At 44.4% G+C, this 11,652-nt stretch overlaps 1 protein-coding gene across 4 annotated transcripts in view; it reads right to left on the bottom strand.

Annotated features, from left to right (window-relative positions):
* Positions 1 to 1,573: 1,573 nt before the first annotated feature.
* camsap2a (calmodulin regulated spectrin-associated protein family, member 2a) overlaps positions 1,574 to 11,652 on the bottom strand; it is a 44,580-nt gene continuing 34,501 nt past the window's right edge. For 2 of the 4 annotated variants that reach the window (XM_035414881.1, XM_035414883.1), the window contains 9 exons: positions 11,315 to 11,352; positions 11,105 to 11,174; positions 8,799 to 10,971; positions 8,016 to 8,152; positions 7,509 to 7,726; positions 6,787 to 6,883; positions 5,793 to 5,908; positions 5,226 to 5,344; positions 1,574 to 4,580 (listed from right to left, as the gene is read on the bottom strand). In XM_035414881.1, the coding sequence (XP_035270772.1) occupies positions 4,275 to 4,580; positions 5,226 to 5,344; positions 5,793 to 5,908; positions 6,787 to 6,883; positions 7,509 to 7,726; positions 8,016 to 8,152; positions 8,799 to 10,971; positions 11,105 to 11,174; positions 11,315 to 11,352 (3,274 nt within the window). In that variant the 3' untranslated portion in view covers positions 1,574 to 4,274. The remainder of the gene's footprint in view (positions 4,581 to 5,225; positions 5,345 to 5,792; positions 5,909 to 6,786; positions 6,884 to 7,508; positions 7,727 to 8,015; positions 8,153 to 8,798; positions 10,972 to 11,104; positions 11,175 to 11,314; positions 11,353 to 11,652) is intronic. The other 2 variants (XM_035414884.1, XM_035414882.1) reach the window with 2 other exon arrangements.

Here is an 11,652-nt window from a genome sequence, read left to right as displayed (position 1 = left end):
CCTTTAAGAACTAATTATATATTTTTTATATCTTAATCTTAATCTTTAATCTTAATCTTAATCTAGTTAATGTTTATGAAAGGAGCCTGGTGACTCAACAGCAGGTCATCCAGTTTGGGAAATGGGTGACTGGTATATCTACCTGCATATCCAGCCAGTTTGATTCCGAAAGAATTTCTTGTTGGAAATATTGAAAATGGCAAAATATAACTCAGAATTGAGTGCAGGTTCAAAAGCGAAAACAACACTAATGTAACTGACCCTGTTCAACAGGACCACAATGTCCGCTGGGACATAAACTACTGCATTAGTACTTCCTCTTTGGATTCTCCTGTAAAGATAGTGTGTTCTGAAATGAGATGGCCTGTTAAACATCTTTAGATAAAATTGAGCCTGCACCTTTTCTTAAAAATTTCATTTAGCTGTACCTGGCAAAAACTTCATGGACCAATGGCGTGATTGCCCAATAATGGGCTTGACATTCACTAAAAATTTTACCCTGCAACTGGCCCCCTGAATTCTTAGCATCATTCCAATATTTTAAGGAGGATATTTGGAGCTCTGTCCATTTCAGCTGGCCAAGAAAGTGTTAACTTCATCCTTCTTGTCTAATGTAGCATCTGTTAATCTTAACCTGCACATTTACAATGGGAGACGCTGGAAGGACCACAAATGATCCTCAGTGCCTTTAGCAACACCTACAGTAATTCACATGGAACTGCAGGACTGACCGTTGGTCCACCTTTGCAAGACAAATTAAATGCCTGTCAATTTCCCTGGTGATGCCTCTTATAGTCTACTGAATTATCTGATATGGATCCTACATGTCAATATTTTATTTGAACATGTCGTCAGTAGGGTGTGTTTTTCAGTAATGTGTTGAGCCACTCATGTAATTTTGCAATTTTTCAGCGTTATTAGACAGTACAGTGTAGAGAGACAGGAGGAATGGGAGTAAGAAAGGCATGCGTAAAAGACCTGGCAGCTGAATTCAAACCATTAATGATACAGCTCACAATCAAAACGTCAGTTGTATTTGCAGAAGTAGCCATAAATGAGGACATGTTCCTTTGTAGAGGCAAAGTGAAGGGGAGAAGTGCGACATGAAAGTACACATCCCATCATGCTTTGCCAGGCACAGGCCGACATCACATGTACATTGGTGTAATTCTGATGTTCAAAAAACGTTGAATGTTAATGAAAAGGACTTTGAATCATAATGGTGTAATTCATATGACCAACTGTACTGATCTCATCTGTAAAGTTATAATTTAGAGGAAATCAAACTAGAAATGTATTTTGATACAAAGAAAATGAGACTAGTAATAAAATAGCTTAAGCAATACCAATGGCAACGTGTGTTTTTCCTATGTTTCATTATTCATAAACATTAATATAATTATTATTATTTGTGCAGTATGTGAGTGTTTTTGTTTTTACGTCTCTCAGGAACTATTTTATAAGAGTGGTAGTTAACATTTCACAGTTATTATGAAGAGTTTAAAAAGTATTTTATTTTGAGACCCATCAATTTAATCTGGCAAATGCTGTAAACGGCTGAAAACACTAAATATTCTGAGGCCATGCTTCATTTTATTCAATGCAAAAGAGAAAAAAACGACATGATACTTCAGCAATATGTTGACAATATATGACAGCACAGCGTCTGAAAAAAAATGGAAGCAATGCTTCATTATGGTGGACAGGTTAGTTCACAGCACACTGTACAATGTTCAACAGTACCCATTTGCAATTAAATAACTACTCATCCTGGCTTTCAACAGCCAAATAAGACAACTATAATAGTCATCCTACATGAACACCTCTTCTACACAATCAAACCGAAAAGGTTTCAATAACCAAAATTAATGCCTATATAGTTTATTTTCAGGAACACAATACAGTTGGTCAATCTGCAATTCTTTACAAATATGAAAGCACCAGTGTGTGTATGTGTTAGAAGCAGATATTGAAATCTGCCACCTGCATAAGGTTTTTCTTGTAACCCAAAATACTAAAGATGGTTGAATAATATCATGCTTTAAAACAGAAAGGACAATGGTGACTAATATTCAACATAATATTCAATAGTCAAATACAGCCTTTACCACTATGCACAATATGCATAAGTTCAGCTCGTTTCTTCAGTGTGTAGCTAGGGACTAACTGGACTGTGCCTATGACACAAATTTTTGTCTGAAAAAAAGAGTTTTTTTACCATGACAATTGCACATCTTCATAAGTACACTGAGATGTAGTGTGAAATTATGAACTTCTACAGAAAGAATCAAAAATGTAATTTTTTCCTGTAAGTTGGCAAAATCTATGTAATATTTGGCTATTTCAACATAAGGTTTGCCATCCCTTACAGAAACATGCTTTTGACCACTTTCAAAAGATAAGAATACGAAGATACTTGTGAAATCTTTCTAATCTGTGTTGTCCCATTTGATTGGTCACCAAACTACTGGTTGGCTGAAATATGAACACATCATTTAAAAAATGTAGTACTGTGTCAGCACTTTACCTTGATAATAATTCTGATGTCATGACATTGTAATTTATATACTGTAGGCAGAGTGTAGAAGCAGTTTCATTTCTTTGTCAGCTCATACACATTTACTTACACATTCGTTTTTAATCTTGCAAATTAATTATAATTTGGTTCATGCACAGAACTGGACAAGCCAAAGCAAGCCATTTCAATTACATAATCTATATACCTGGAGGTGAATACTGCTGGTGAAAAACAAAATTTGGTTATATGATTTTTCTATAATAAACCATATACCTATGGGAGCTATGCAACCTTTTCCCGTCAGGAGCTTTCAAAGCTACCATCTTGTATGCGACTTACTATTTAACCTTCATAACAATAAAATCCCCATTACAAGACCATGCAATTAAAAAAGGACAATGTTACACAAATGAATGTCATGTCATGTCTTTACAAATAAAATATATTATATACCTAAATATATACAAGTTCACAAATGAAATGCATGATAAAAAATAAAATAAATTCTATTCAGTGACAAAGAAAACAGTTTTGATAGGTACAGTCCTGCAGAAGTACATTCTAATGTGATATTCTAATAAGAACCTCGGGTCGATGGGCAATTAGTTAACTGAGACACTGGAAACAGCATTCTGGAAAGACTTTCATATAGTATTTTGGAATAACTATGAAACAAGAAAGGTAGATCTCAAAATGAAAATGTTTTCAAACTTCTGTCAGGTCTGCCCACATTTACAAACAGTTTCTTATAGAATTTTGAATGGAAAACTCATTACATATTCATTTACAAGATTTGTTCAATGATCTAAAGCTCAGCTCTATTCACAATCTTGGTACTAATGAGGAAATGAACAAGCTTTGTGAGCAATTAAATTAGTAAATTCAAGCTTGTTCCATTCTGTTTGAATACTAAAAAAGCAACTATGAAAAAACTTCCAGATTTTCAAGATAATTTATTCTCGAAACTTTTTGGGAAAAAAAATGAAATGTGATTTTAGAAGCCTTATTAAAATATACATCACTAAAAATAAGTGGGATGCTACTTTGGCACTTTCCAGCCAGTGAAAAACCTTGGATACATAGTGGCTTACCATCATGTATTTACACAAAGCAATGGCAAACCAATTCATTACGCTCATTAGAGGCAATTTCCTCACTCAAATTTGCCCTTCGTGAGTCACACCTTATACAGATACTATTTCAAATCCAGCAAAAGAACAAAATCTGCATACAAAAAGCCACTCATGAAAAACATTACACACACCTTGTGGTGCTCATGTACAAAAATCAAACAAGCATAAGGCCACAAATGTCAACAAATACGCAAATTCGATCTATACAGATGAGTAACATTCAGTGCTTCAGTGTATCAGATCAGAACATCGTGGCATCCTTTTCTTTTTGGCACATACAAAACCACACACACGCACGCATACACACACACACGTGCTGTAATAAAATTACTCAAGATTCAACGATCTCTTGCACTAAACACATTAGTGATCTCCATTAAATACTTTTAAATAGTGTTTTACATTCCAGTTGTGCATAATTTCAGCAAAGTTCTGTGTCCAGTCCAGTTAGAACTGTGAGAAAAACGAAAGTAACCGAGAGGAAAGCTGCAAATAATGTATTCGTATGTTGGCACTGGACGTGCCAAATCCACATGGATATGTACAGTGAAGTGCAAATTTTATGTGAATTTTTCAACCTAAAAGAAAAAAAAGAAAAGAAAAAAAAACAACTGCTCGCTGTACTAGGACTTGTTGGGTAACACTTTTTTGGGGGTTCCTGGTTTCTTGGTGTGCCACAGGTGGCTGTGGATGGTGATGGCATCAACACTTGCTGACATGGTTTTGGCGGGGATGTGGCTGAACTGCTTCCTGTCTGAGTTATACTTGTACAGGCCCTCGATCATCTTGCCAGTGATGGTTTTGGGACCGATGCCCGCCAGCTTGGTGATCTCATGGAGCTCAGGGCAGTATGTGTACAGAGAGCGGAACTGGCAGCCCGAGTCTCGGAACAGGATCAGGAAGTTGTTGGCCTCCGATTTCTCGATTTCCTGTAGAAATGACAAACAAATCAAAAACTGAGGTAGAGCTGAACATATAAACCAGCTTCTTTAACGAATTTGCAGAGAACATACTGAAAAACACTCAAAAAATGAGCCCACCAAAAGCTGAGGGGCTGCCTGCTCACCAATGTACAGAATCATGTCCAATTTGTACTTAAAAACAAACATGGCCACACTCCACTCTACAGTCTCCCTACTCTTCAGTCAAAACTCACCAACCTGAATACAAGGCCCAAATCATTCACACCTGGTAGATACACACGGTAACACACATTGTGACTGAATCACATTTGATTGTAAACTGTGTTTAAGAATGTTTCCAAGAACATTTTGGCATTCATTATTTCTTTTCTTATCTGTATTTGGTTATGGTTGTTTCCTTATGCTAATCACATGAACAGGATTGCACATACAGTAAAATTTACAAACAGTCAGCATTCATCATCTCATACAGCAGAGATATGTACAAAAACGACGGCCATGTGTCACAAATCCCATATTTGTTTTTCGTAAGAACATTTCTAAGAACAAAAGTAAAAATAATTTAAGGGACGTTTTGAGAATGAAGCCCATTGAGAGTAAAGGCAGTACGAAGCCTGTGTTAAGGCACAGTCAGAAGCAGTGAGCTCTCACCTCCAGTATCTTATTCTTCTGAGCTTCATTCACCTTGCCAGCCAGACAGCAGTGAGCCAGGGCATTCTGGATGATGTGTTTGTTAGACTTGGCACTGGGCTCCTTGTACAACTTTGGGCCTGAGAGGAAACGGTCAGAAATGGCTTATCATCCAGCTAACTCATTACACGTACATTCCTCTCCATTATATGACACATATTCTGCAGCAATGCTTACTTAACCAGCATGGATTGCACACTGCGGTACTGACAAGTGCACTCTCATTCGCTTCTCATTTACGTTTGTGCAAATGACCCCACTTGGACCGGTCTCATGAGAAAGCGTCCATGACTGAATTAATTTGTAAGAAACCTGTTGGGACTACAAAGCTGGTCTAATGAATAGCAATCGTTTAGTTTAAACACCATCTAGTACATATCCTACGGTGACGCGCATTCGAAAAAAGACATAATTTGATCGGGTGCACCTGAAGTAAAACCACGTTTAAATTACGGCACATTCATTTATTGTTTAGAACCAAAATAGAGCACATTGCGGGACTTCTTGCGGGGGTACAAATCGACAGACCTGTGTACTCTGTGTTGGACGCTACAGATGAGGTCGTGGAGCAGTTTTCCCAGTCCTTCTCTCCGCTGCGGCTTCCCATTCGACACGGAGACAAAAACCCGTCTGCAGAGTCAGGCCTGGAGGGGGCAGACCAACAGTTTCACACAGCTCACCTATCTCTTGCCTGCATTTCAGATTTCCACTTCTGAGAGGTTTATGCACATAAAGAATCACAACAGAGCTTAACCCCCCCACTGACCAATGAAATTAGCTAAAAAATATAGAATTATTACTAAATAGCACCCAAATGACAGCTGTTTGAGAGGCTGTTCGCTCAGAGCATATCAAATGTAGGGAGAGCACAGAGGTTAGGCACCTATAAGGTTCATTTGTCTTTCATGTATTTACAAACCAACTCGAACCTCGGTGAAGTGATTCAGACTGTATTACATGAAGACTGACCTTGCCCTTTTCCCTTTTTCATTTTGGAAGGGTTCAAAAAGAGGTACAGGCAGCCAGAAGCTAAGTTACTGCTTCAGAAAATTCCAGAAAGTGAAGGATAGAATAAGAGTGGAATGAGACACAAGGATCTGGAGAAAAGAGACTTAGAGGCTTGTGGTTCTAGGTTAGCAAGTGTGAGGCGACTCAGGTGAATCTGAGGTGATTACAGCCTTAAATAGATGCAAGTGTAATAATCTTGCTGCACTGTACCAAAAAGAATACAATTTCCCAGTTTGTATGTGTGTGTGTGTGTGTGTGTGTGTGTGTGTGATGATTTTCTCAAACCGCAGCGCTTGGCATGAAAGCAATGGATAAGTTAATACATTCAGAAGAGTTCCTTTTATGAGAAAATGAATTGCATTAATTCCTTCAAACATAATTCCCACACACCCAAAGCACGACACCCTCAACCTGCTAGACCAGCTGCCATAGTCAAATGAGTGTCCTGAGTATCAGACACAGCATACGGAGAAGGCGTTCTCATTGGGGACACGGGGTTGGGCAGTGTTCTCACCTGGGGCTCCTATTCTCTGACTGGACGCTCTCATTGTCGCCAAAGTTGAGTGAAGCCAGGGACAGGCTGGAGACTGAAAAAACACGAGGTCGTGAACCTGGATGTAAAACAAAAAGTTGGTGCGAAACATACTGTTACATCCGCAACAAAGACTCTGTTCACAGCACGCACTTTGTACACACCAGTGCAACATGCTACAGCTCAAGGCAGTAGTGTGCTAAAAGATATGCACTCCTGTGGAATTCACATGGACTTTAACTTAACTTAATGAACACATCTACTAACATATAATAGATGTCACAGCCCTCTGCAGTGTGAGGGATTCAAATTAGAATGAACAAAATCACAATCCCCCAATCAATTAATACCATGAATGGTATATTTGAAATCTCTTAAGCCTACAGAGCACTATCACTTTTGAGTCATACTTCGAAGAGCTTTCAATGGGAAATTGATTTGATTAGTAGGCATAACGAGCTGGGTATTAGCTTAAGCACATTAGAAGAGAGGGAAATCGGTGAAGGCCCAGGTTAGAGAGGGATAAATGTTAGTACTGTAGCAGTAAAGTTAGAAATCAGCACGCATACAGTATGTGTGCAGGCCAGACACCAGTCCATTCACACAGTGAAGAGCTGAGAGCTGCAGTGAGAGAGTTGCAGGTGGCACAAAGCTAGCTGGCACCAGGGGAACAGACTCCTTGCCGGGCAATGCCGGTGGGCTACCTTCCGCTGCCCTGACAGGGGTCTTGGGGGACTCCAAAATGTCCCTGTGTATGGACTTGGGGCGGGGCTTCCTCTTGGTGCTTGCGGGGCGGGGCTTGATGACGGTGTCCATGTCCTTCATCAGCTTGAGCTGTTTCCGGCGGAGGTACTCCTGCTTGATGAACTCCCGGCGCGCCTTCTCCTCCTCCTTCTTCAGACGCTCCTCCTCCGCTTTCAACCTTCAGGGAAACAAGGGGGGGAACAGGACGACCGTTCTTTCAAAACTGCTAAATTCACAAGCAATACAGAAGACAAGAGAGAACGGGACTCCTGCTCTTTAAAACCACAAAATGTACAGGGATTAATGATCCAATAAGACCAAACTTCAATTGAACAGCTTGTTAGGGCTGTCCATGCTTAGTTTAGGGTAATATCTGATGTTAATTATAGCCTGTTTACAGCAGTTCTTATATACAGAAAGAGGTCCCCAGGAAGCGGTCCCTGAGGAGGAGCGAAGCAGGAACTCACCGCGCCTCCTCTTTCTTCTGCTCCAGCTCTGCCTCCAGCTGCTGCTTCCTCTGCTGCGTCTCCCTCTCTCTCCTCAGCCTCTTCTCCAGCAGCGCCGCCCGTTTCATCGCCATGTCGTCCTCAGCTTTCATGTCGTCCTGGAGACAACACGCAACCATGGGCAACAGGGCCTCGGGACACAGCACCACAGCCTCTCACCGTACATCAAATCTATTCCGCTCTGATTGGTGGAAATCCCTACAGTGACATAGACTGGTTTTTCCCCCCATCTGCCAGTCACGGTGGCACGTTTTATTCAAACCACCAGAATGGCAAACGTTGACATAAATGCTGCTCAACTACTTTTTTTCTTCTCACATTAAGATTCAAATTCTTTTCAAACGGACTTTTGCAAATTTGAAATGGAGCATCTGCAGAACCACAAATCAATTTTAATCAGCCGTTTTCATGACCTAAATCTAAACTGAAGCCTACCCATCTTTCACCCGTTGTGCTTGTCCTGCTTTGCCCCTTATACACGATCACTCTGAGGACAGTGCAAACTCCATGTTTCTAAAAAAAAGCTTATGTGGTCGAGCCATGGGATTTCACACAAGCTGCACTGTCATGAAATAAGGACATGGAGCTCTTGAATCATCTACATATTTTCTTTTGCCTACATAACACTGCACAATAAGCATACTACCAAAAGCTACCAGAAACTGATAGGCAAATCCTGCACAGCAACATCTCAGATTACTTTGCTGTACATTAAAAGTGTAAAGTGCAGAAATGTGCACTGACCTTGAAGAAAAACCCACAGCACATTTTCTGGTCTTCATCATAGTTGTCTCTGGCCCCTTCGACGTCTTCGCTCTCCAACTGCATGTGCCCGTCCAGAGGCTTGAGCACAGACAGAGGCACCTCTATCAGGTTCTTGTTGCTCTGGCTGAAGATGTCAGATGGGTGCTCAGTGGGCGTGACTGTGAAGGTCTCAGTGATGGGCTGGGACAACACCTCTGATACAGTGGACTCTACAGGCCTCATCTCCTTCACCATCTCCTTGTTCTCCTGTGCCTTCTTCTTGGCATTTACTTCCTTGCTACTCTTCTTCTGTGGTGTCTCTTTGGCTGGGGAGGCTGGCAGGCCTGCGGCAATGCTCTTTTCAGCAGAGTCGTCGTGTGTAGGGGGGTCAGGCTGGGGCTGGACCTGGAACTGGGGCTGAGGTTCAGGTTCCTGTACCTCACTCTTCTCAGAGGGCTCGGTCTCTGAGGACGGCTTGGTGTCACTCCCCAGACAGGCGAAAGGGGCGGCCTGGTTCTGGCAGGGGGAGAACCTCCGCAGGCGGGGCAGGCTGTCCACGGACTGCGGGGCGGTGAGGACCCGATTGAAAGGGCTGATCTTGAGCTCGCTGGGCCTGGGAGTCCTGGGAGTCTTGGAGTGGAAGGAGGCCGACTTCCTCTTGATGCTGGTGGGAGAGCGGTGGGAGGTGCGCGGGGAGTCCGCGGGCGACGGGGACCCCGAGGAGCGCGCAGCACTGCGGAGGTCCCTCACCTGCTTCTGCGGGGAGGGTTCAGAGGCGGGGATGACCCAGGACTGCTGCTCCCTCATCTGCATGATGACCTCCTGCTGCTGGGCCAGCCGCTGCATCTCCACCTGCAGGAAGCTGAGGGAGGCATTCAGCTTCTCGATGGACTTGGTGTACTCCAGGAGGTCGGCCTCCCCAAAGCTCTCGTCGCTGGGGGATTTCAGCCACTGGGCCTGGCCATCCGGCGTGTCCAGCTTGCTCTTCTCCGGCCGCCGGTTGCTGTCGTCAGCCATCTTGAGGGCGTGGGAGTCGACGGAGACCCTGTCATCCTCGGAACCGGTCGCCTCCTCCCTGAGCGGCGATGTGTCGTCGCCCTTCTTCTTCACCACGGTGAGGAAGGCCGTCCGCCCCATCTTCTGCCTGTGGCGGGTGAAGGCCGCCTCCACCTTCTTCTTCTGGGCCTCGATGGCCCGCCTCTTCTCCTCCAGCTTCATCCGCAGCTGCACCATCTCCGACGCCATCATTTGGGCGGGGTCCTTCGGCGCCTGGTGGACGGGGCTCTCCTCGGGCGTCAGGGCCCAGGACACCACGTGCGGGATGCTGAGCTCCGAGCTCTCGGGCGTGGTCTTCTGGGAGCTGCTCCCGCTGCTCTTCCCCTCGAAGTGGTTGAGCTTGCGGAACTTCTGCTCGGCGAAGCTGGTCATCTTGACGCCGGGGCTGGGGGAGGCAGCGCTGCTGCCGTGGGAGCGGCCGCTGACGGAGCTGGGGCAGGGGCTGGTCATGTCGTGGGGGTTGCAGGCCTTCAGCTCGTAGTCCTGGTCCACGTCCAGCTCCATGCTCACCGTACAGTCCCTCAGGGACGAGTCCTCGTCCAGGGTCTCCTGGATGTCCTCCGTCCGCACGTGGATCCCCGTGTCCACCTCCGTCGTGTCAGCGCTCCCCGCCCCTTTCGACTCGGACACGGAGTCCGGGTCGCCGTCGTCCGACCTGGCCCCGGAGCCCGGCTCCCCCCCGCCCAGGCTGTGCAGGAAGAAGCCGTTGTCGGTTCCGCCAGACTGGAGGCTGCCGTGGGGCTTCTCTGAATTGTGGATGATTTTCAGGGCCTCCTCCATGCTGGGGGTGGCTGTGGGGCTGGCGTGCTCATCCCGGGCTGGGCCATTTGAGAGACCCCGCGGGGTGCTGGGGTGGGGCTCCCCAGGCCACGCGTCTCCGTCCACACTGGCGAGGCCCTCCGGACACCCCTCCTCGGCGATGGCCTGTCTTTCCGTCTGCCCGTTCACCGGCTGGAAGGAAAGGTTCCTCTTCACGTTCCTGGACGCGTGGTTGACCTCAAACCCCAGCCCATCCGTGCTGATGGACCTGGTCATTCCTCGGCCGTGGGGCGCGGCCGCCTGGCTGGTGCTAGCCTTATCCAGAGGGATGTCAAAAGACACTCCGTGAGCCGATGATCTACGGAGTGAAACCAAAACGCTTTATGGCATAATCATCACCATCATTTTAATACTTTTAAATGAATAATCAATAATTATGATGGAAGACCGAAAGTCCTCAGATTTGACTTGCGCTGCATTGCCATACTGACCGTTGCTCCTTTGGCCAGGTCCCCACACCGCCGTCCGTGAAAGACAATGAGGTTGATCGTTTCATTGCACCTGGGATCAAAAACAAACACTCAGCCGCAGTTCACTGACACTATGGACACTAAGCCCGCAAATCACAAAGGGCATGGACAAGTACTGAAACATCCAGAATGAAAGGTGTTAGACATGACACTGATGCGTTTTAACTTTACCTGAAGTGGAAGTCTGAGGTTGTGGCCTGAGAGGCAGACTTTAGAGACAGAGAAACAAAACAGAAACATGGTGAGCATGTGTTATGTTATATAAACACAATAATGTGTAGTCAAAAACAGTGCAGGGCCATCCAGCCCATCTCAAATATCTGTTTTCCCCTATCATAAAAAAATATATCAAAAGAATAATGTTTACACTCCAAGTTTAGATATACAGAAATGCACCCAGACCTCAGCAATGGAAACCATATTCCAGTATTAGTGAAGCTTCAATGAAAGGCTTTGCATTAAACTGGACCTTCAAAATAAACAAAACCAAATAAAGTATAAAATAAAAG

This window comes from Anguilla anguilla, chromosome 4 (genome assembly GCF_013347855.1).
Source record: "Anguilla anguilla isolate fAngAng1 chromosome 4, fAngAng1.pri, whole genome shotgun sequence".
In the NCBI taxonomy this organism is placed as follows: Eukaryota; Metazoa; Chordata; class Actinopteri; order Anguilliformes; family Anguillidae; genus Anguilla; species Anguilla anguilla.
This window is presented reverse-complemented; position numbering and strand designations above follow the sequence as displayed.